The sequence below is a fragment of the Haliaeetus leucocephalus genome, unplaced genomic scaffold (genome assembly GCF_000737465.1).
Source record: "Haliaeetus leucocephalus isolate CR32 unplaced genomic scaffold, Haliaeetus_leucocephalus-4.0 Scaffold395, whole genome shotgun sequence".
Classification (NCBI taxonomy): Eukaryota; Metazoa; Chordata; class Aves; order Accipitriformes; family Accipitridae; genus Haliaeetus; species Haliaeetus leucocephalus.
Genome location: NW_010972831.1, coordinates 2,990,964 through 3,008,375, shown reverse-complemented (window position 1 = coordinate 3,008,375; position 17,412 = coordinate 2,990,964). Strand labels below are relative to the sequence as shown.

The following is a 17,412-nucleotide window of genomic DNA, read 5'->3' as shown; positions in this document are numbered from 1 at the left end:
AAGATTGTAAACAGATGTTCTTAATGTAAGAGATCCTTATTAAAAGAATATCCTTATTATAAGACTCTCTCTATTACCACAGGTCTTTGTATTCCTAAGGAGAAACTTCAGAGAATATAACCATCTATTTCTATTTAGCAACAATGCCTCTTTACATCAGAATTATGCTTAACATATTGACAACGGCCACTTTCCATCAGAAAGTCTGTTTATATCCATTTCTCATCCTGCACCACTGGTCAAAATTCCAGATCAGTCATTACTCATTCGTTTTTAGTGTGTTTGATTTTACTATAACATAAAACCCTGCCATCAAAACAATCACATCATCACGGCTGTCAAAAAGTAAAGTACTTGATTACAGAGCCGCAGCAAAAAGACTCAGGTTAAATATATTCTTAGTTGCAATACTGTAACTAACCTTTAATGACTGCATTGGGCATTTTCACTATGTGACACTGAAGCAAACAGAAGTGGAGAGTCTGTCTGAGAGAAAGATGGGCAAGTCTCTAAGGAGCTCTCAGAGAGGAAGCAGAGTGGATTCGAAACCATGAATGTAAAGATGTGCATAAAAGGATACATTCAATCACTGACCATGAGAAAGTAATTATTCAATTGATCTTCAAGGTTAAAGCTGCTTTCATTTAAGCTTTGAACAGTCAGGAGCATTGTTACTTACCAGCTGTATTTCAACTGCTGTCACAGGCCTGTGGTTAAGCAACTGGAGCTTTTCTGCCCTGTTTAAAAGCACAGCGTAAAACAATCTGCATTACTGTATAATTTGAGGATCTCCTCAAATGACTGGTAAGATGTAAATACATTCCTGATAATTTAGGGATGAAACGCCACTGCCAAGAATAATTCTGACTGGGTTTGCATGTGGTTTAATTGCCATGATAATTTGGATATTTTAAATACAGTACTTTCTTGTGTGTTTAAACATAGTGCTGTTGCCACCTCTGGTCTAAGGTGGCAAGACAAAGACCCTTAGATCATTACTGTACAAGCATTAACAAGCACTGTTGCTTTGTTAAAAGCTGTACAGAAACGCTAAACAACTCGTCAAAGATCACAGACTCTTTTGCTATGAACACACAACCACAAGAACAATTATCATACCTAAGAAGTTACAATCCATCAGCCAAATGGCAATAACTTGTTTATTCTCTTAGCCCATTGCAAATGCAAAGTTAAAAAAAAAAAATCAGCTTGAAACCACTTGTCACATATACTCTCTACAACCCACACGGTTTAAGCCAATGCATTTTTTCACACTTTATTACAGCAGGCTGAGGCTGTATTTTACACATGTATATTTGGGCAAAAATATATCTTCATCTGTTCCCATGCAAATCTACCTTTCCGTTGTGTTTCTACAACCATGGGGCACCATGCAGCAAACCAGGTGGGGGACTGAGCTGGACTGTGAAGATAACCAACCTCTTTTCCCTGGGTTGTTTTTGACTTGGTTCACTGCACAGCCCCACAAAGACTGGCATGACCACCAGCAGCAAGGCAGCAAAGACACAGAAAATGCAAAAAAAACCCCACCACCCTCAGTCAGTGCCTGAGTTGTAAAAGTTGGGTCACTTATTGTGGTTTAAAAGACAAGATAATTCATTAATTAACAAAAATTCAAATACTGTTCATGCTCTAAAGCAGACAAAAAGCAATTCTATGCATTTAGATTTGCAGTCCTATGCCTTTAGCACAAAAGCACTTCAATCAATATTAACTTCTTTTGGTTTGACTTCAGATATGAACTGAGTTGCATCTGTATTTTTAATAGTTCAAATTCCATTCTCCTCTGCCTACAAGGAGGAGAAGTCAGTAAAACTTGTCTGACTCTGGTACTTGAAACACAAAACAGTTTAATATTCAGAGGGACTGGTTTAGCACCACTGAAGCCAGTATGAAAATTCCTGATACATTCAGAACCATCATCAAGCTCACCCAGCCTCACTGTTTTTCTGGATTCATTTTAACCATACAGCTATTAGTTCTACTTTCTCATCAAGAAATCACGAGATCTCACAAATGTCCATTTAAACATGTTGATCATTAAAACAGAAAAAAAAGGGGTATGAGGGAAAAAAATTCATTGACATTTAAAAAGCTTTTTTTTTTTTTGGAAGATGTGATCAAACAAGTAAGTTCATTAAATTCAATTCACAACATTTACGCAATAGCTCTGCAGCCAAAATTTATTAATTTTATACCCTACTTAAATACAAATAATTCTAAAACCAAAGTAAAAAACAGCTGTCATATGCCAGTAATGTGTATTTCATTAATTTCAGAAGCTCAAAACATTAACATTGACCACATAATAGCAGCATGGCTAATGATCTGAGCCGATCTTTGTGTTTTAGAACAGAAAAGCGCAATAATACAACACTCCTAAAGATAAACCAGATGTTTAAAAGGGCATATGAAACAGTAACAAATGCACTTTTATAATAAAAACATACCATTAAAGTATAATAATAATAGATACAATGAGTAAAGGAACTTGAACGTACATTTTGGGGGGTGGGGGAATCTTGAATGATTATTACACTTGGCAGTGCTAGGTTAACGGTTGGACTCAATCTTAAAGGTCTTTCCCAACCCAAACAATTCTATGATTCTATGCTTACTTGACATACAGCCTCTCCTAGCAGCCATCTATGTTTACGCAGCACATCTTTATCGCACACATTCATGCATTAAAGTGAGAAGTGACAGTTAACATGCATGATCTTCCAGTCTGCGATATAGCAGTGAACTACGATTTTGAAGAACTAAAGCGTGGAATTTATTATTATTTAAAGTGCATCTTTAATGCATATTTAAGCTGATTCTGAAGAGTTTTTCGCTGTTTTATTGGACCTGTGGGTGGTTTAGAAAGGAAACCTTACAGCTTTCAAGAGAACACAGATCTCTCCCACGCAGGCGTTTACAACCAACAGGTCAACGTCTGTGTGTCTGGATATACTTCAGTGATACCATCTCATTTCAAATGGCCTCCAGCACTGGCTGCCCTTGAAATCTAATGCCAGCTAACAGTTTATAACATTGTCAGGCACTTCAATACTTCATCATTCGTGTATGTGCACCGGTACATGTTCGAAGACCAAGGTGCTTACACTTCTCAGGAGAAGCCTTTGACAAGCAATGAACTGCTCTGGTGTGTACGTGCACACGTGTATATGTGTCAAGAGACTGAATTTAATACCTAAGGCAGCAGGCAGCTGACACCCAAACAGAATAAGACCCTTTATTTATCCACTGAACATGCCAAATGAGCGGCACTAGCATAAAATTTTCCTGGCTGATGACTCCTGAAGGAAAAATCCTGTATTACCACAGATTGGATGATCTAACAGACCCTCTTCAGCTAAAAGGTCCATGATTGCAAGTGACTTAGTGATGGGAATAGGACTATGGGAGACTGTGGCTCAGTAAAGACAACAGCTTTGCTGATACCAAACATAAAGTTTCATTATACCAGGGGGTTTACTGATGTGTATTCACAGTCCTAAAGAACTGAAAACAGTTTCAAAGAAATTACACACTGTTATTTTTAGACCCAGCCTGCTGGTGACAAAACCAAAATCCTAAAAAATAAAAGTTTTTAATTGTTCCACCTAGTCCCTGAGCCATTCTGCCGTCCTTTTTTTAAAATGCTGGAAAATAATTCTAACCATGACTTTCAACTTCAAAAGAAAAGCTTGCAATTTTAAAATGCAGCATTCGTGAAATATTAACAATTCACAACAGAAAGCTCCAAGAAATCCTCCTATATATTCATTTACCATTAAAAATTCAACATCTTGAATTTACATTTACTTTACAAATGTACCTATTTTTTTCCTCTCTAAGTTTCAAAATTGGAAAAGGGGATAAGGAATTAGGACTTTATAAAGGAGAAAAAAAAAAGAAAACTCCTTTTTACTCAACCACAGAACTGTTCAAAATGTCTGTTTAAAAAATGAGCTCTAACATTTTGGGTACCACCCTATCCTTTTAAACTTCTTTTCTAGTTCTACAGAACCACATCAGAAGATTTTTTTCAGTCTTCAGAAAAAGCTTGCAATAAAGTGACATTTGGCATTTGGATAAATGCCAACAAGTGTGGCAGATTTCACATCAGTTTCAGATTTCACAGCTAAAAGATTATTTTTGCTTAAGAACAGGAAGATATTTCTACCTGCACATCAGCATTTGCCCTTCCAAGCAGGGCCATCAACCTACTCCTTAAAAAAAAAAAAAAAGGTGCCTAAATAAGTTCCTAAAGCAAGTATTTTATCAGTGGTTTCAAAGTGTTTTTTAAGAAACACCAATTATCAAATTAGTTCCTTGAGCTTGCCCACACTTATTTGTGTGTCTTGTATAAAGTAGTAAGGACCACTATTCCCATTTTACAGACAGTAAGACTGAAGGGGAATGATCAAGCAGTGACTGTGCTTTAAAGGCATTGGGTTTTGGAGGTGTAAGAATGGGGAAGAGATGTGGTCTCCGAGGAGAAAAGGAAAGGCCCTTGAGACAGTACACTGCAGCAGACGTTGCTGTATTCTCTGAAGGCTCCACTGAATAATGCTGAAAAGGATCGTGTGGTCATACCCCTGGCCAGACCTCCTCCTTCCTCTTGGAGATGCCCTGAAACGCATCTGTCCTTGCATTCATGTAGTGTAAGGCACATCCAGGCTGCAAAAATACAGGAGGATGCTGGGGAGAAGGTCCTTTGTGTCAATTACGGTACAAATCAGTATTTAAAGGCAATTCCCACTGTAGTGACTACATTCCCTCTTCCCTCCTGCAGAGTAACTGTTTACATTTCCCCCCCCTCTCCTGTTAACAACCCCTTGGCAGCACAGGGTTTGGTCTTAAATTCTGAATACTGTGATTTTACAGACAACACAAAGGAATCAGAAATAGCTTGGTTAGCCAGATTTATTAGATTGCTTTGGTTTTGGAGACTCAAGGATGAAAGCCAAGTATGTTTCCATTGGTGGGAAGTGGTGAATACACATCCTTTGTTTTCCCATGCTAATCACTTATATCTATTTGGCAGCTGTAAAAGCATGGCTGAATTTAACACTGAACCAAGAGCACCACTGTTGGCTGCTTTGTTGTCAAAAAGATAAGGTATTTATAACTGCTGCCATTTACTACTGTCATAAGTAATGAAAGGAGAGAAATAAAACCTTAATATTGACAGGAGGCAAATACTGAAATCCTTTAGAACAAAATTAAAATTGAGAGCAGGTCATTTAAAGAATAAATGAGAGAAGAACCTCACCTTTGCATTTTTTGCCATAACAGCAAAAGTCCTAACAGAGCAGGGTGAAGAATATTAAATAACATCTTCAGTGTACAAAAATCTGGCCAATTCATCTGAATGAATATATGACAGATTTAGTGCTTTTTCCTCAAGAGCTAGGAAACTGCCTGGTTCAGTGCCTGGAGCACTTGACGGAGGTGCAGAAGCTGGCACTCTGGTCCTGGCTTTCAATGTTATTTGCTTTATGGTCCCTGGCCAAGCACGTGCCTGTGCCTCAGTTTCCAGACATCTAAAACAGAGAAAACATTTTCAGCTCTCACAGGAGAGCTATGAGGATATCTACTTGTAAAACACTACCCCCTCCTCCCAAAGCCCTACTTAAAAAGAGAGACTTATGTTCACTGTTTAATGAATTCATACTTCATAAAAGTTTCTCACTGCACTGTACACTCACATGCCACTTCCGAGATCAGAGCCTTTTCAAACAAGTCTTTCTTCACTTTTGCAGCAACACATATCCTAATCCAATCCTATAGCTCTACCACATCTCCAGACAAAACATACTATTTGACTTTTACAAAAGAACACATAAGATAAATTTTCTCATATTCTTGTATTTCAAAGTAGTATCTTTACAATTTGTTGCTGACAAAACTTCAGAGCCAAATAAACAGGTTCAAATAACCAAAGCCATATCATGCCTGTGTTAAAGAATGCAAATCTTATTTATCCAGAACTATTTTAAAACAGACAGAGCTCCATCATGTTTATCGTAGAAAGATGACTGGCAGAGCAGGTTAACAACAGAAATAGATTAAAACCAATTATACATTGTGACTAAAACAATCAATTAGCGAAACTGTTCACGTTTCCTGAAGACAAGAAATACAGGACACAATAAAAAAAGGTCACCTCTCAAAGACTTTCTGCTTATAAGCCATTAACATTACTATAACTCATTAGGGAATAGATAGAAGTTTTACAGTCAGGACAAATGGATCTCAAAAGCATTACTTCAGTAAAGATGGTATCATTCAGAGTATTTGCAGTTCTTAAAATGGGTACAGAAGAATGAGAGACAATTTGCAAGTAAGTAATTAAAATGTGTTATCTGAAAAATTTCATGCCTGTTTTTGATCTGCAAAGTTCCCTACTGGAAAAATTACTCAGGACATCGAAAAGGAATTAGCAGCAGGGTACAAAATACCAAAAGCTATATAAATGATGTATTTCATCTGAAGGTGCTTATGTAGTGTTACAGGGTTCTAGAAATTATGAACACTAATTGATGCTAAAAAATAATAATCTTTAGACATATTAACATTATATAATTATGATTTAAGCAATGCATTTGTTTTAATTCAAAGACACAGAGAAATGACCAACTATTAAGTAACTGTCATCTGAAAATTGGTACCTAGCCAGTTATTTGCTGACCAGCCTAGACAACATTCTGATAATGAAGATGTAAGTTATTTTATTTTGGCAAAATATTGCAAGATGGCAAAGGGATAACTGGCTGTAACTGAAGACATTTGGGCAAGTACGTTGATACTAGTGTGGGTACACTGGTTACTAGTATGGGTAGATATGCTCCTCCTGAGATAAAGAACAGTAACATTTTATCTTTTCTCTTCTGTTTAGTAAATATCCAGCTGCTAAGATTATTTAAGAAATACCAAGCACACATGTGTGCAAGCCATGAACAGTTACCTCTGCTTACTCGAGAGGGTCCGCTGCTTGTACAGAATGCAGACATGCACTCCATGATCTGAGATCAGCTCTGGGGACCCTTTTGACGTTTTGGTCCCAGCTCTTCTCCCTGCAGGCAATTTCTGACCTTCCTACTCATAACAAATGGGAGTAACCAGAAGGCTACTACTCCTGGCATCCCCTTGAAGCAAACACTCACAAAATGCCTCTGGAATTTAATGTTGCAATAGAAAACTGGATTACTCGGCCCTCAACGCTAGCAGTAAGCAACGTACCACCGCATGCAGTATGAGTTGGAGCTCACTACCTGCTGCACTGATTTTTTCTAACACTGATCCTAACAAGCAATTTTTGGTATCAGAGTCTCTGTGTACCTGGGATTTCTTGCTAGCACATACACAAATTAGAACCTGAATACCCATAATTCCATCAGAAATAAGCTTTAAGGAAGGCAAACGCTGCAAGCCTGAACATGCATCAGTATCAGGGCTGACTGCAGTATTTTGCAGGGGCACAGATGCGATAAGCCTGAATTTAGTTCATGCTCCATTACATCTAAAAAATAAAACAAACTTTTTCCAACTCAGATGAATCCATCTTTACACTTTCTACAGCATGCATGTTTACGCTCACGCTCATTAAATAAAAAGGATAACTGTCTCATTCATCTGAACAGAAAGTGAAGAATATTTTCAGCTTAATTGGCCTAAAAAGTAAGTCTTTGTATTTTCTCTGGACTGCCTGGAGTTTAGTAACACTGGAACATGAAAGCTCGTTGAAGACAAGAATACATACAAAAGATGAGTAAGAGCTGAAAGCCATCTTCTCACATAAAAGCAAGATTCCACTAATCAGAGTTAATTGTCCATTATGCAGACTCTTACAGGACCTGCCTAGTGAGAAATCCCAAAATGGCAATTACTGCTGTTAGGGCTGAGCAGTCCCTCCCCACTTCTAGGCTACATCCAGCAGTAGCTGAGACTCAGCTACAGCCAAGATCAGCATTTCCAGCTGAGGGCAAAATGATGTGGAGTGGGCTCTGGGACATATAAAGCTCAGGCTGCGGGAGACAAAAATGTGTGCAGTTATGGGAGAAGAAAATGGGTCTGGGGTCTGTGTTTGAGGGGAGAGTGTATATTGTAGGAGGTAAGGATGTAGGATTACAATAGTGTAATCCTTCACAATCAAAAAAAAATTTCTCCTAGAAGAAAAAAAAAAAAAAATCGGTGTCTTGTGTTCAAGATCACACTGCATAACTGGGTAGACAGAACAGACAGCACGTTGCTACAGTGCATACTAAATTCACAGGTTCTAAAAAAAAAAAATAAAAACAGTTACGTACTGTTGTGCAAATTAAAACAAAATGTATCATATTCTGTCAACACCAAGCCAAATTTTGCAGCACTTATATTTTAACCAAAACCTCGTATTATGTGTCTTGGTATTGCCCATTTTTTAGCTACTGAACTCCTAGACTGTATGTAAATATATATGCATGCACGTTTTGTTTTTTTAGTAGAGATCTATAGGCACAGGTAAGAAGAGAACAGTATTAGTGCCAAGATACGGCACACAGAGCTAAAAAAAACCCTAAAACATCTGTGACTCTGCAGAGGCAAATTTATCCTGAGGAATGTACGGTTTTTAGTTGCTAGGAAAACTGTAAAGTAACAGCAGTATACATAACCATGTATTTTATTACTAGCTGAAAATACTACAGTCTTGAGGCAACCACTGCAACTCATGTAAAATGTTGACTGAATCAAAATCACAGGATCTGGCTTACGGATGAGCAGTCCCCAGCCATGGTCTGTGAAATCACTACCAGTCTGCGCGTGGTCTGTGCAAACACACCGGGCTGTATTCTCTGCAGGGGTTACTGTACTTCAATGTCAGTACATTCATCCGGGATGAAATCTGAGGGCTGATGACGGTATTTGAATACAAAAAATAGAGCAACACTGCTACAGATCAAAGGGTTAATTACCAATCAGTTTGGAGGGAAACACAATAGTCTTTTTAAAGACTATTAAATGATGCTATTGTTAAACTAGCACCATCCTGACTTTGGTATTGAAAATTCACTCTGAAAGCTCTGGAGGAGACAGAAATTACCAGGCAAATAATTCAGCCTTTAATATTGTAGAGGTTTGTAGTTGTTGTAGTTTTTGGCAGTAATGAGGGAAAATACTTTCTAAAAGGACTACTGATTTTCAGCTCAACACTTCCTTGAATGTGTCAATTTAAAGACAAAAAGGGCAATGTTTATGTCCAATTTTTAAAAATTATAATAATATGCAGTGATTGGAAATCTGATTGTTCCCAAATTAGATCTAAGATAGGCTATCGGTAACAGGAAGAAATACAAGTAGAGCCAATTTTCATTTAACCATAATCACAGAGTGCAAGCTCAATAAATATTCTTTTCATGCAATGCCATTTGCACTACCTTGCAAAATACGAAGCCATTCCAGGGACTAAAACTGTAAAATTAGCTGCTAGTGGCATGCTGTATTTCCAAGTACAACATGGCTTACTGTACTGTAGTGTTAGCCAAATTTTGAGGCCTCAATAAGGTAGTAATAAAATTCACTATAATGTCAGTTAGGAGCTTTTCATTTAAAAAAACCCAAACAATTTCAGTTCTACAGTTTCAATTTTATCAAAATAACTGATCAGGAAAAAAACATGCTTTACCATACTTTACTGACTATATCAGTGAAATATATGTTTAGATGTCTTTGAATTTGCTCCATTTAGCAATGCAGCTATCTGAAATCACTCTGAAAGGTTTAAGTTGTTTGTACACCTTAGTATTTATTTTTAAAATTTGCCTTTTAGGAAAAATTGTTTTTTTCTGCGTGTAACACTAATGAGAAAAACCCATCACAAAATGGATGGGTGTCAGCAGAAGAGATATGCTGGTCTGTTAACCTGGTATTTTGAGTACCAAATATCAGCAATAACAGAGAGAAAAGACTTGAGGTGATTTTACAGGAACCGCACCATTTGCCAGCACAATGCTATCTGCTCTCTGACTGGAGCCAGAATGTTTCAGGACATCACGTATAGCCTGACGAGCAATGCATTCTGCGTGGTTAGTATTGCAGGTTTGTGCAAGGAGGGCAAGAAAATTGAGAATTCACCTGATTAAAAGCTCTGTTCTTTAAATGAATGTGCCTCAATTCTTGGTGCTTCTCTGGATGGTGTCTGGTCTTTCTTCACTACCTTGAAATTCCCGCATACACTAGCACAACCTAGTGCTTGACTGCTGCAATAACATGCTGAGCAGGGAAAAGCAGTCATTACACCACCTACCTCCACCAGGTTTTTAGAAACAGCTGCAAACCCTTCTTATATTCAAAGCCCTCAAGTCCTTGTATTAGACAAGAAGTTGCTGAGTCTAATTAACAGCACAAACACACTGCTTAATTGTTTCCTCCTTGATTAGAGGCAGAGTCATAACAAGGAGTTTAAATGGCAGAGGAAGCAGTCTTAAGACGATGGGGTGTTTCTGACCAGTTGTGCCTTTTAACCAGATTCTCTATTTCTCTTGCAATGAGAAAACAGAAAACCTTGCTGTGCCCTCATTGAGGACAGACACCAACTAACATATATCTTAAATCAAGTCAGCTACCTTCAGAAAACTGTTACCAGCAGAGACAGCATATAACCAGCTAAGAGATTAAGGAAGAGAGCACAACTTTGAATGCCTTACCCAGAAAGGAAGTAGCAAAGACAGACTCTGGAGTTCATTACTCTTTGTGGGAGAAAAGGTCATTACAGCAGGATCATGTAAGTAAGGTCCTGGAGAGCAAACATTGCAGGTTCTTTCCTCCCAAGGGGAAGAAAGCTCTCTACCAGATAACTGGAATGAAATCTCTAGTGAGGTCTTTTATACAAATAACCACCTCCATCCCACAGAATGGAAATGATTAAATCCTTTAGTTTTTCGTTTATTTAACAACAGAGCAGTGTTGAAATTATCTTGGTTATGAACCAAAAGTTAGTTCAAAGTTTCCTTGCAGGCATTACTATTTTAAGCACTTTAACATAAAGTGCATTATATAGTAATTGCACACCATATGCTTTCTGTGTTTTGGTGTGAAGAGGCTGCCAGATGGGCTTTGACACTTCTAGCTTGAAGTGTCTGAATGGAAAAGATTAGAAGAAAGAAGTGGCGCCAGGATCACACTAAACAATTCTGTTTCTTATTTTGTAAAGTACAAGGCAAATGCAGAGTTGGCAAGTTCTTTACCAGATGACAGAGATATTAACAAAGTAGAAGTTGTACAGCATGCTCAAGAAACTAAGGTATCACAGTCCAATCTGAGTTCGGATAAGGCATAAAACGTGGTAACTTTGTAACCTAAACTAGTGCTTGACTCTTCACTCTCATCCTTCTGCCATTATTCAGAAGCAAGTGACTTGGGAATAATTCTCTGGCTTATCTTACAGACTGATTCAGAGAAAAAGGACAGAGAGGATGATACCTAAAACCAAAGGCACCTCCTAGTAAACATAAAAAATGGAATAGTCAAAAAGCTCATTTAAACCTTGTAACTATTTCAACCTTTGCAGCAGTGCTATATTCAAGCTCACAGAACAAGCTGGCACGGGAAGGCGAGTATTTGGGTTTATCTTCTACAAAACAGCCAGGCACTACAGGAGACCGAGAGATTTTGTAGCCAGAATTTTCTGCATTATGACCCAACATCATTTAGTACTTCACTCTTGGAGACCCCATATGGGGGAGCAGATGCAGTCAAGGTGATAACAGAGCTCTCCTGCCTTTTTGTAAGAGTTAATCCCGAGGTCCTGGTCAAATTCTACCAGAAAGAAGTTTAGAAATGAACTTTAAAACAAACAAACAAAAAAAAACCACCTTTGACTTTTAATGGGACTCTTACACCTAACTCATTCAGTTACTTCTGGGAAATCCTATTCTGCCTTTCTAATTTGCACTGGCTTTTTGCCGTGATATAGTATTCCTCTGGCGCTTTTCTAAACTGCTGCCATGTACAGACTGAACAAGCTTATTTCACTTCACATAGGATGACTGTTTCACATTACCAGAAACGAAGGATGCTCACTACTTACTCAAGAACTAGTTTGCTGGCAATTTTAAGACACTCTCATTTCCATACTATCAGCTCTTTACAGTAAACAGAGTATTTTCTCCATGCTTCAACACCTCCGTGTCAGAAAATAATTAAGATACCTTGCCCACTACATAAATTAGTATCCTCCTATATAAAATGAGCTACAGGAGGACTAAACACTGACATACCGACCTGGCAACTTCCGTTCTACAAAAGAAAGCACTACAAGCGAAGTTACAAACCCATGACAAAGCTTCCAAGTACTAGCACCCCTGTGTCTGCAATGACAGCAATACTGTGATCAGAGCTGCTGATATACTGGATGTGAGCATAATTGTTTGTAGAAAGAAGGCACTGAAAGTCAACAAAATAGCTGACAATCTGCTTTCTACTCAATTTACTATCCTTTGGACAGGGTAAAAACTTGCCTTGTAGCACTGCACTCTCCAGACACTCTCACTTTGCATTTCTTTTTGTGACACAACCAAATTATTATTAAGAGCCTCCTTCCCAGAGCATGAACTCCTTGGGAGTCCTTCCAGCAGGGAAGAAAAATGCAGTCAGTGTCTATACAGCATAAAACTACTCCTTTGTGGTGAAGAGGGAGTCATTTAGGAACAACTAAATCTTTGGGTTTTCTGCTTTAAAAATCAGTTGACTGATTAGAGCTATCCAAGCAAGTAGCCAATTGATTCAATTTCTTTTGGGTCTGATTATTTACAGCAGGCTTCACTCACACTCTGGAGAGAGGTTTGAGAGAATCATGTGTTTCAAGCACTGTCAACAGGTGTTCAGACCACTGCCAAAGAGGAAAAATGCCCTTTGAGTCTTCTTGTAACTCTGAAGGAAGTCTTTTATTTTCTATGCAGGACTTTGCAAAATAAGAAGAATGAACTGTAAGTTCAGCTTTCTTAGAAACTGCAGGGCGGGGAGCAAAAAGTTGATTAACACAATATTTAGGTAACTGAAATGTATATCTCAGAAATCCCAGTGGACATAAATATCAGCGGACAAACAGCACAAAAAAAAAGGATGAACATCTTAAGTTTGCTAAATGCCAGTTACAGAGCATAACCCTGAGAGATGATCTGTTGTAGCTGGGACTCACAGATTCACACAAAACTTGACTTCAGAATAACATTCTTTCCCAACCATCTATATTAGGATTTTATTTACTTATTACCTCCCTGCAATACAGCCTCTTAGGTATGAACGCATTTTTGCTTAAGTAAGTTCATAAAAATAAGGCTGATAATAAACCAAGATTGGGTTGGGGGTTTTTTGCCGTTTACAACTTACAACTTCTGCCTCAGAAAACATTTTATGAACTCTGCTTTGTGCTTGGACCAGGTGAAACCATGCTAAAAAACAAAATACTGACAAGAATCCGTTTGAGAAATACATTGGTAAACACAGGCCCACTTAAGGAAATACTCATCCATGTAGGCACTAACAAGTGAAGGAAAATATGTTTGGATGAGTATTTAAATAATAGCAGAAAATACTTAAAATACCTTGATCAAAACCAGACAGATTATCATACTGTGTACACAGGGATCAGTTTTTCAACATTGTCATGAGTTTATACTTTTATTCAAAGACACATTTCTACCTACTTGGTTAGCTTATGGCCTTTCATTGCTAGGAGGAAATCTCTCACAGTCTCAGGACTCTGGTATCTACAGGGTGTTTTTGAAATGTACTTCAGTGTCTGCAAGGGATAGAAAGAAAGGATACATTATTTCACAGTTACTATTTGCTTTACCACTTGTGTATGAAACAAGCCCATTTTGAAAAGTCTCCTCAGTACTACTCAGAAAAAATGGAAAAGTCAATTCAGGTTTTGGGGTTTGGCTTTTTAATTTTTTTTTTTTTTTTTTTTTTTTTAACAGTGGGAAGTGCTGTCACAGGTGACACAGATCACTCACATTTTTCTGTCTTCAGTAACACTATAATGGTATTTGCTGAGGGAGTAAGAAACAGGCAATACATAACTACAACTTTATGTAATGGAAATTACATTAGTACTTATCCAGAAAGCCCCAGTGAACTAATTCCATAAAGACATGACCCACTCAGCTCATTACACACCCCAGTGAGAATTACAGCTTTGACTATTCCCCTCTGTGGCTTTGGACAGCCATTTATCTGATCTGTTCAAAGCCCAAAGTCGCATGTTGAAGAGTACAGGAAAGGAGTTTTAGCTCTGTCTACTAAAAAGACACATGATGTTTGTGAAAGACATTTGCTTTCTTGGTTTGAAATAATCTCAGGTGATGCTAAGACTGTGATCAAGACATACTTACAGCTGTGCTGAATAGTATCACTCAGATGCAGTTTTCCTTTTAAAACCAACAAACATTTAGATTCAAAGCTAGGTTAAAAAGGTACCAAGATATGGGGTTTGGGTGGGTTTTTTTGGTAGTGTTTATTTTTTGTTGTGTTGTTTTGTTTTTTAAAAGCAGTAACACTTCAGAAAAGTTGAATACTATTTTTCAAACCATGTTACCTTCTGCCAAGTTTTCACGTGCTCAGTGCCAGGGATACTCTCACTGCCAACCCATAAATAACTCATTAAGCTCTCCAATCTGTGGTTGTTTTCACCCTTATATGCATATTTGGCAATGCTTTCTTGAAGTTCATAGAAGCAGGTTAGGTGGGTTGTCATGAAAATCTGCAAGAATACTGTAGTCTTAGAAATGTATACCTGACTTGAGACAATTCATCTTTGCTCCATTTTTTACATGTAACACCTACCAACCTCAGCTAACTTTTGCAGCAGATGTCACATCTGCTTGCTTTTTTTCTTTCCACTGGAAGTAGCTTAGAATCTTCCTGAATGTTGCTTGTTGCTTGGATTAGACCCAAAAATGATGAGTTGGAAATAATGACGATCAATGAAAAAGTCAAGGAAATCCCTGCATTGTCTGCATTGTGTGCATCAGCAACTGAAGGATTTAAAAGAGTATTGTCAATGCTTGTTTTAAATTAAGGAAGAAAATCTTCATCTGTTGATACTGCATAGTTACACATAAGGCTTAAAAGTATCAACACAACTGACCCATGATGCACTAACTGGATTGCAAATACAGACACACATGTGGTAGGATACCACATGCACAGATCATCTATAATAATAATAAAACCCCATAAAATTCTGTATGATACTCTCTCAAGTTTCTTTCTCAGAAAATCTTTAAACTGAATATTTGTATTTAAAAAGTCAGAAGCCAAAAAAGCTGAACCAGTATTCACAGAGCAGAAAACAACAGATACTGGGAACAAACAGACTTCAAGATCAGTATGGCAAATAAGAAAATAAGCAAATGTATTTTTAGTGTATTTCCATTAAAATCTGTTATTTAAAAATGCTACATAAAGGAAAACAGACTTCAACAAGACAGCATAATTCATCCTACTTAACAGATACAGTGCTGATGAAATATGAATCACTGGTATTCTTCAGGACCAGTTTCATTGGACTACTGAGAAATATATTTAAAAGCACAATAGGGTGTTAGATAACCCTCCTTTCTGTAAGCCCTGTCTGACCTTTTCAGATAAAATGAAGTTCTTATTCACCAATAACGACTGAAATGAAATCACAATATTGTCATGTAATAAAATTATTTAATAGGAGTAATTTCTTTTCCAGTTTAGTCTTTTTTTGGCAGTTTCAAATCAGTTAAAACACCAGGCATACAGCAAAACATAGCTCCAGGTTAGCAAGCTTTATCTAGTTACTTCAGTACCAATGGATACAAGCCTGCACGGAGCTCATGAAGACATACTCAGCATGAACAAAGACAATGCCGTAAGATCAAATTCTGGTTTTCTTTCAGTCAAATATGAAGAAAATATACTTAGAATTTACACCAACTTCTCTGCATGCACAAGAACGAGCATCCTATAGGTATTTAACATGTAGCAATATAACAGGGCAATTAAAGCTTTAAGGTGCATTCTGACAAAATATACTTACAGGATCTCTCAGCTGTTTCAAAGAGGTACAGGAAGAGACTCTTCGTCTCCATGAAGATTTAAATTAGATTTTTTTGTAAGCCCCTATTTTGTTGAATATGAGGCTTAGGAATTACAACTCTATACCTTTTCAAACAAAGCCAGAACTAAAACAAAAACAAAGCCTAGGCCAAATCTTATTCACATGAGTAGTTTCACTGCTCAACGGGATTACTCATGCAAGCAAGGCAAACTGCTTTCAACTTGCTGCCAGTCGTGGTGCTACTCATGCAATTCTCTGACACAGACACAACAGGTCATACTGCAAGTCTGTTATGAAGTTGCTAATTTATTTCAAATGTTAATATTTGTATTACACGATTTAAAAAGTTCTTCCTAGCAATAGATTAAACATCAATTACCAGTCTGGCATCCAACTGATGTTGCTATCTGTACATGTGATTTTGTTATTCTTTTGACAAAAAAAAAAAAAAAAAATTAAAAAAATCTATTTTAGTTGGATATTATTAGTTTAATTCTGTTAATAAAAAAATACCATATGTGATCTGTGCCTCAGCTTTGAAATCATGATTACATGGTATCATCAATTCATCAGATGATAGCAAGTTCTGCCCTGGGTCTTAAAAGGATAGAATATTTGGAATAAAAAAAAAAAACAAACCACAAAACTAAACAGTTAAAAAACAGGGGGTTTTTTTATTCTTCTTGTGATAAGATTTTAGTAAGACCAGCTGCATGCCTCTGCCCTGACAGTGCAGTTAGCCTACAACCTGAATGAACTGACCACAGAAAAGTGACAAATAAAATATTTTACTGTGTTTTTTAACAGGGGAATTTTGATACAAAATTATTAATATACAGACCTAAGGATGTGAATTACTCCAACTTGGGCTAATTTGCAAAGGAATTTCACTGTGCTACTCACTTCATACATGATTGTGTTCAGATTCTGCTGACCAGAGCTCTGCTTGTTTTTTCCACTCTCTTTGCGCTGCTGCTTAAGATCAGTAAGTAACTGGAACACCTGGAGAAAAAAAATAAAGTGTTTTAGACCATTTGCGAGTATTTTACCTAAAAATACTACAGCAGGAAAACATAAATGAACAATGCAAAATCCTACCAACCAAACAACAAAAAAAAGCATGGCTTCTTTGGTGAACGCACCAGCAATGAAATGAAAAATGTTTTAGCACAAGAATGATGAATAGGTAATTAAATTGCTTTTTTAAAATTGTGTCTATTTTAAGCAGATTTGCAGCACTTGTTAAATGTTATCCAAGAGCCCCAACAAAGACGCTGCCAGGATGAATCTATCCTACTTGTTTATCTTATCTCATGTCCTGAACAGAG

General features: G+C 37.3%; 1 protein-coding gene across 1 annotated transcript in view; it reads right to left on the bottom strand.

Annotated features, from left to right (window-relative positions):
- CRCP (CGRP receptor component) overlaps positions 1-17,412 on the bottom strand; it is a 32,674-nt gene that overhangs the window by 8,736 nt on the left and 6,526 nt on the right. The window contains exons 3-5 of the mRNA XM_010573583.1: positions 16,988-17,086; positions 13,698-13,792; positions 680-737 (exon numbers count right to left, since the gene is read on the bottom strand). Of these exons, the coding sequence (XP_010571885.1) occupies positions 680-737; positions 13,698-13,792; positions 16,988-17,086 (252 nt within the window). The remainder of the gene's footprint in view (positions 1-679; positions 738-13,697; positions 13,793-16,987; positions 17,087-17,412) is intronic.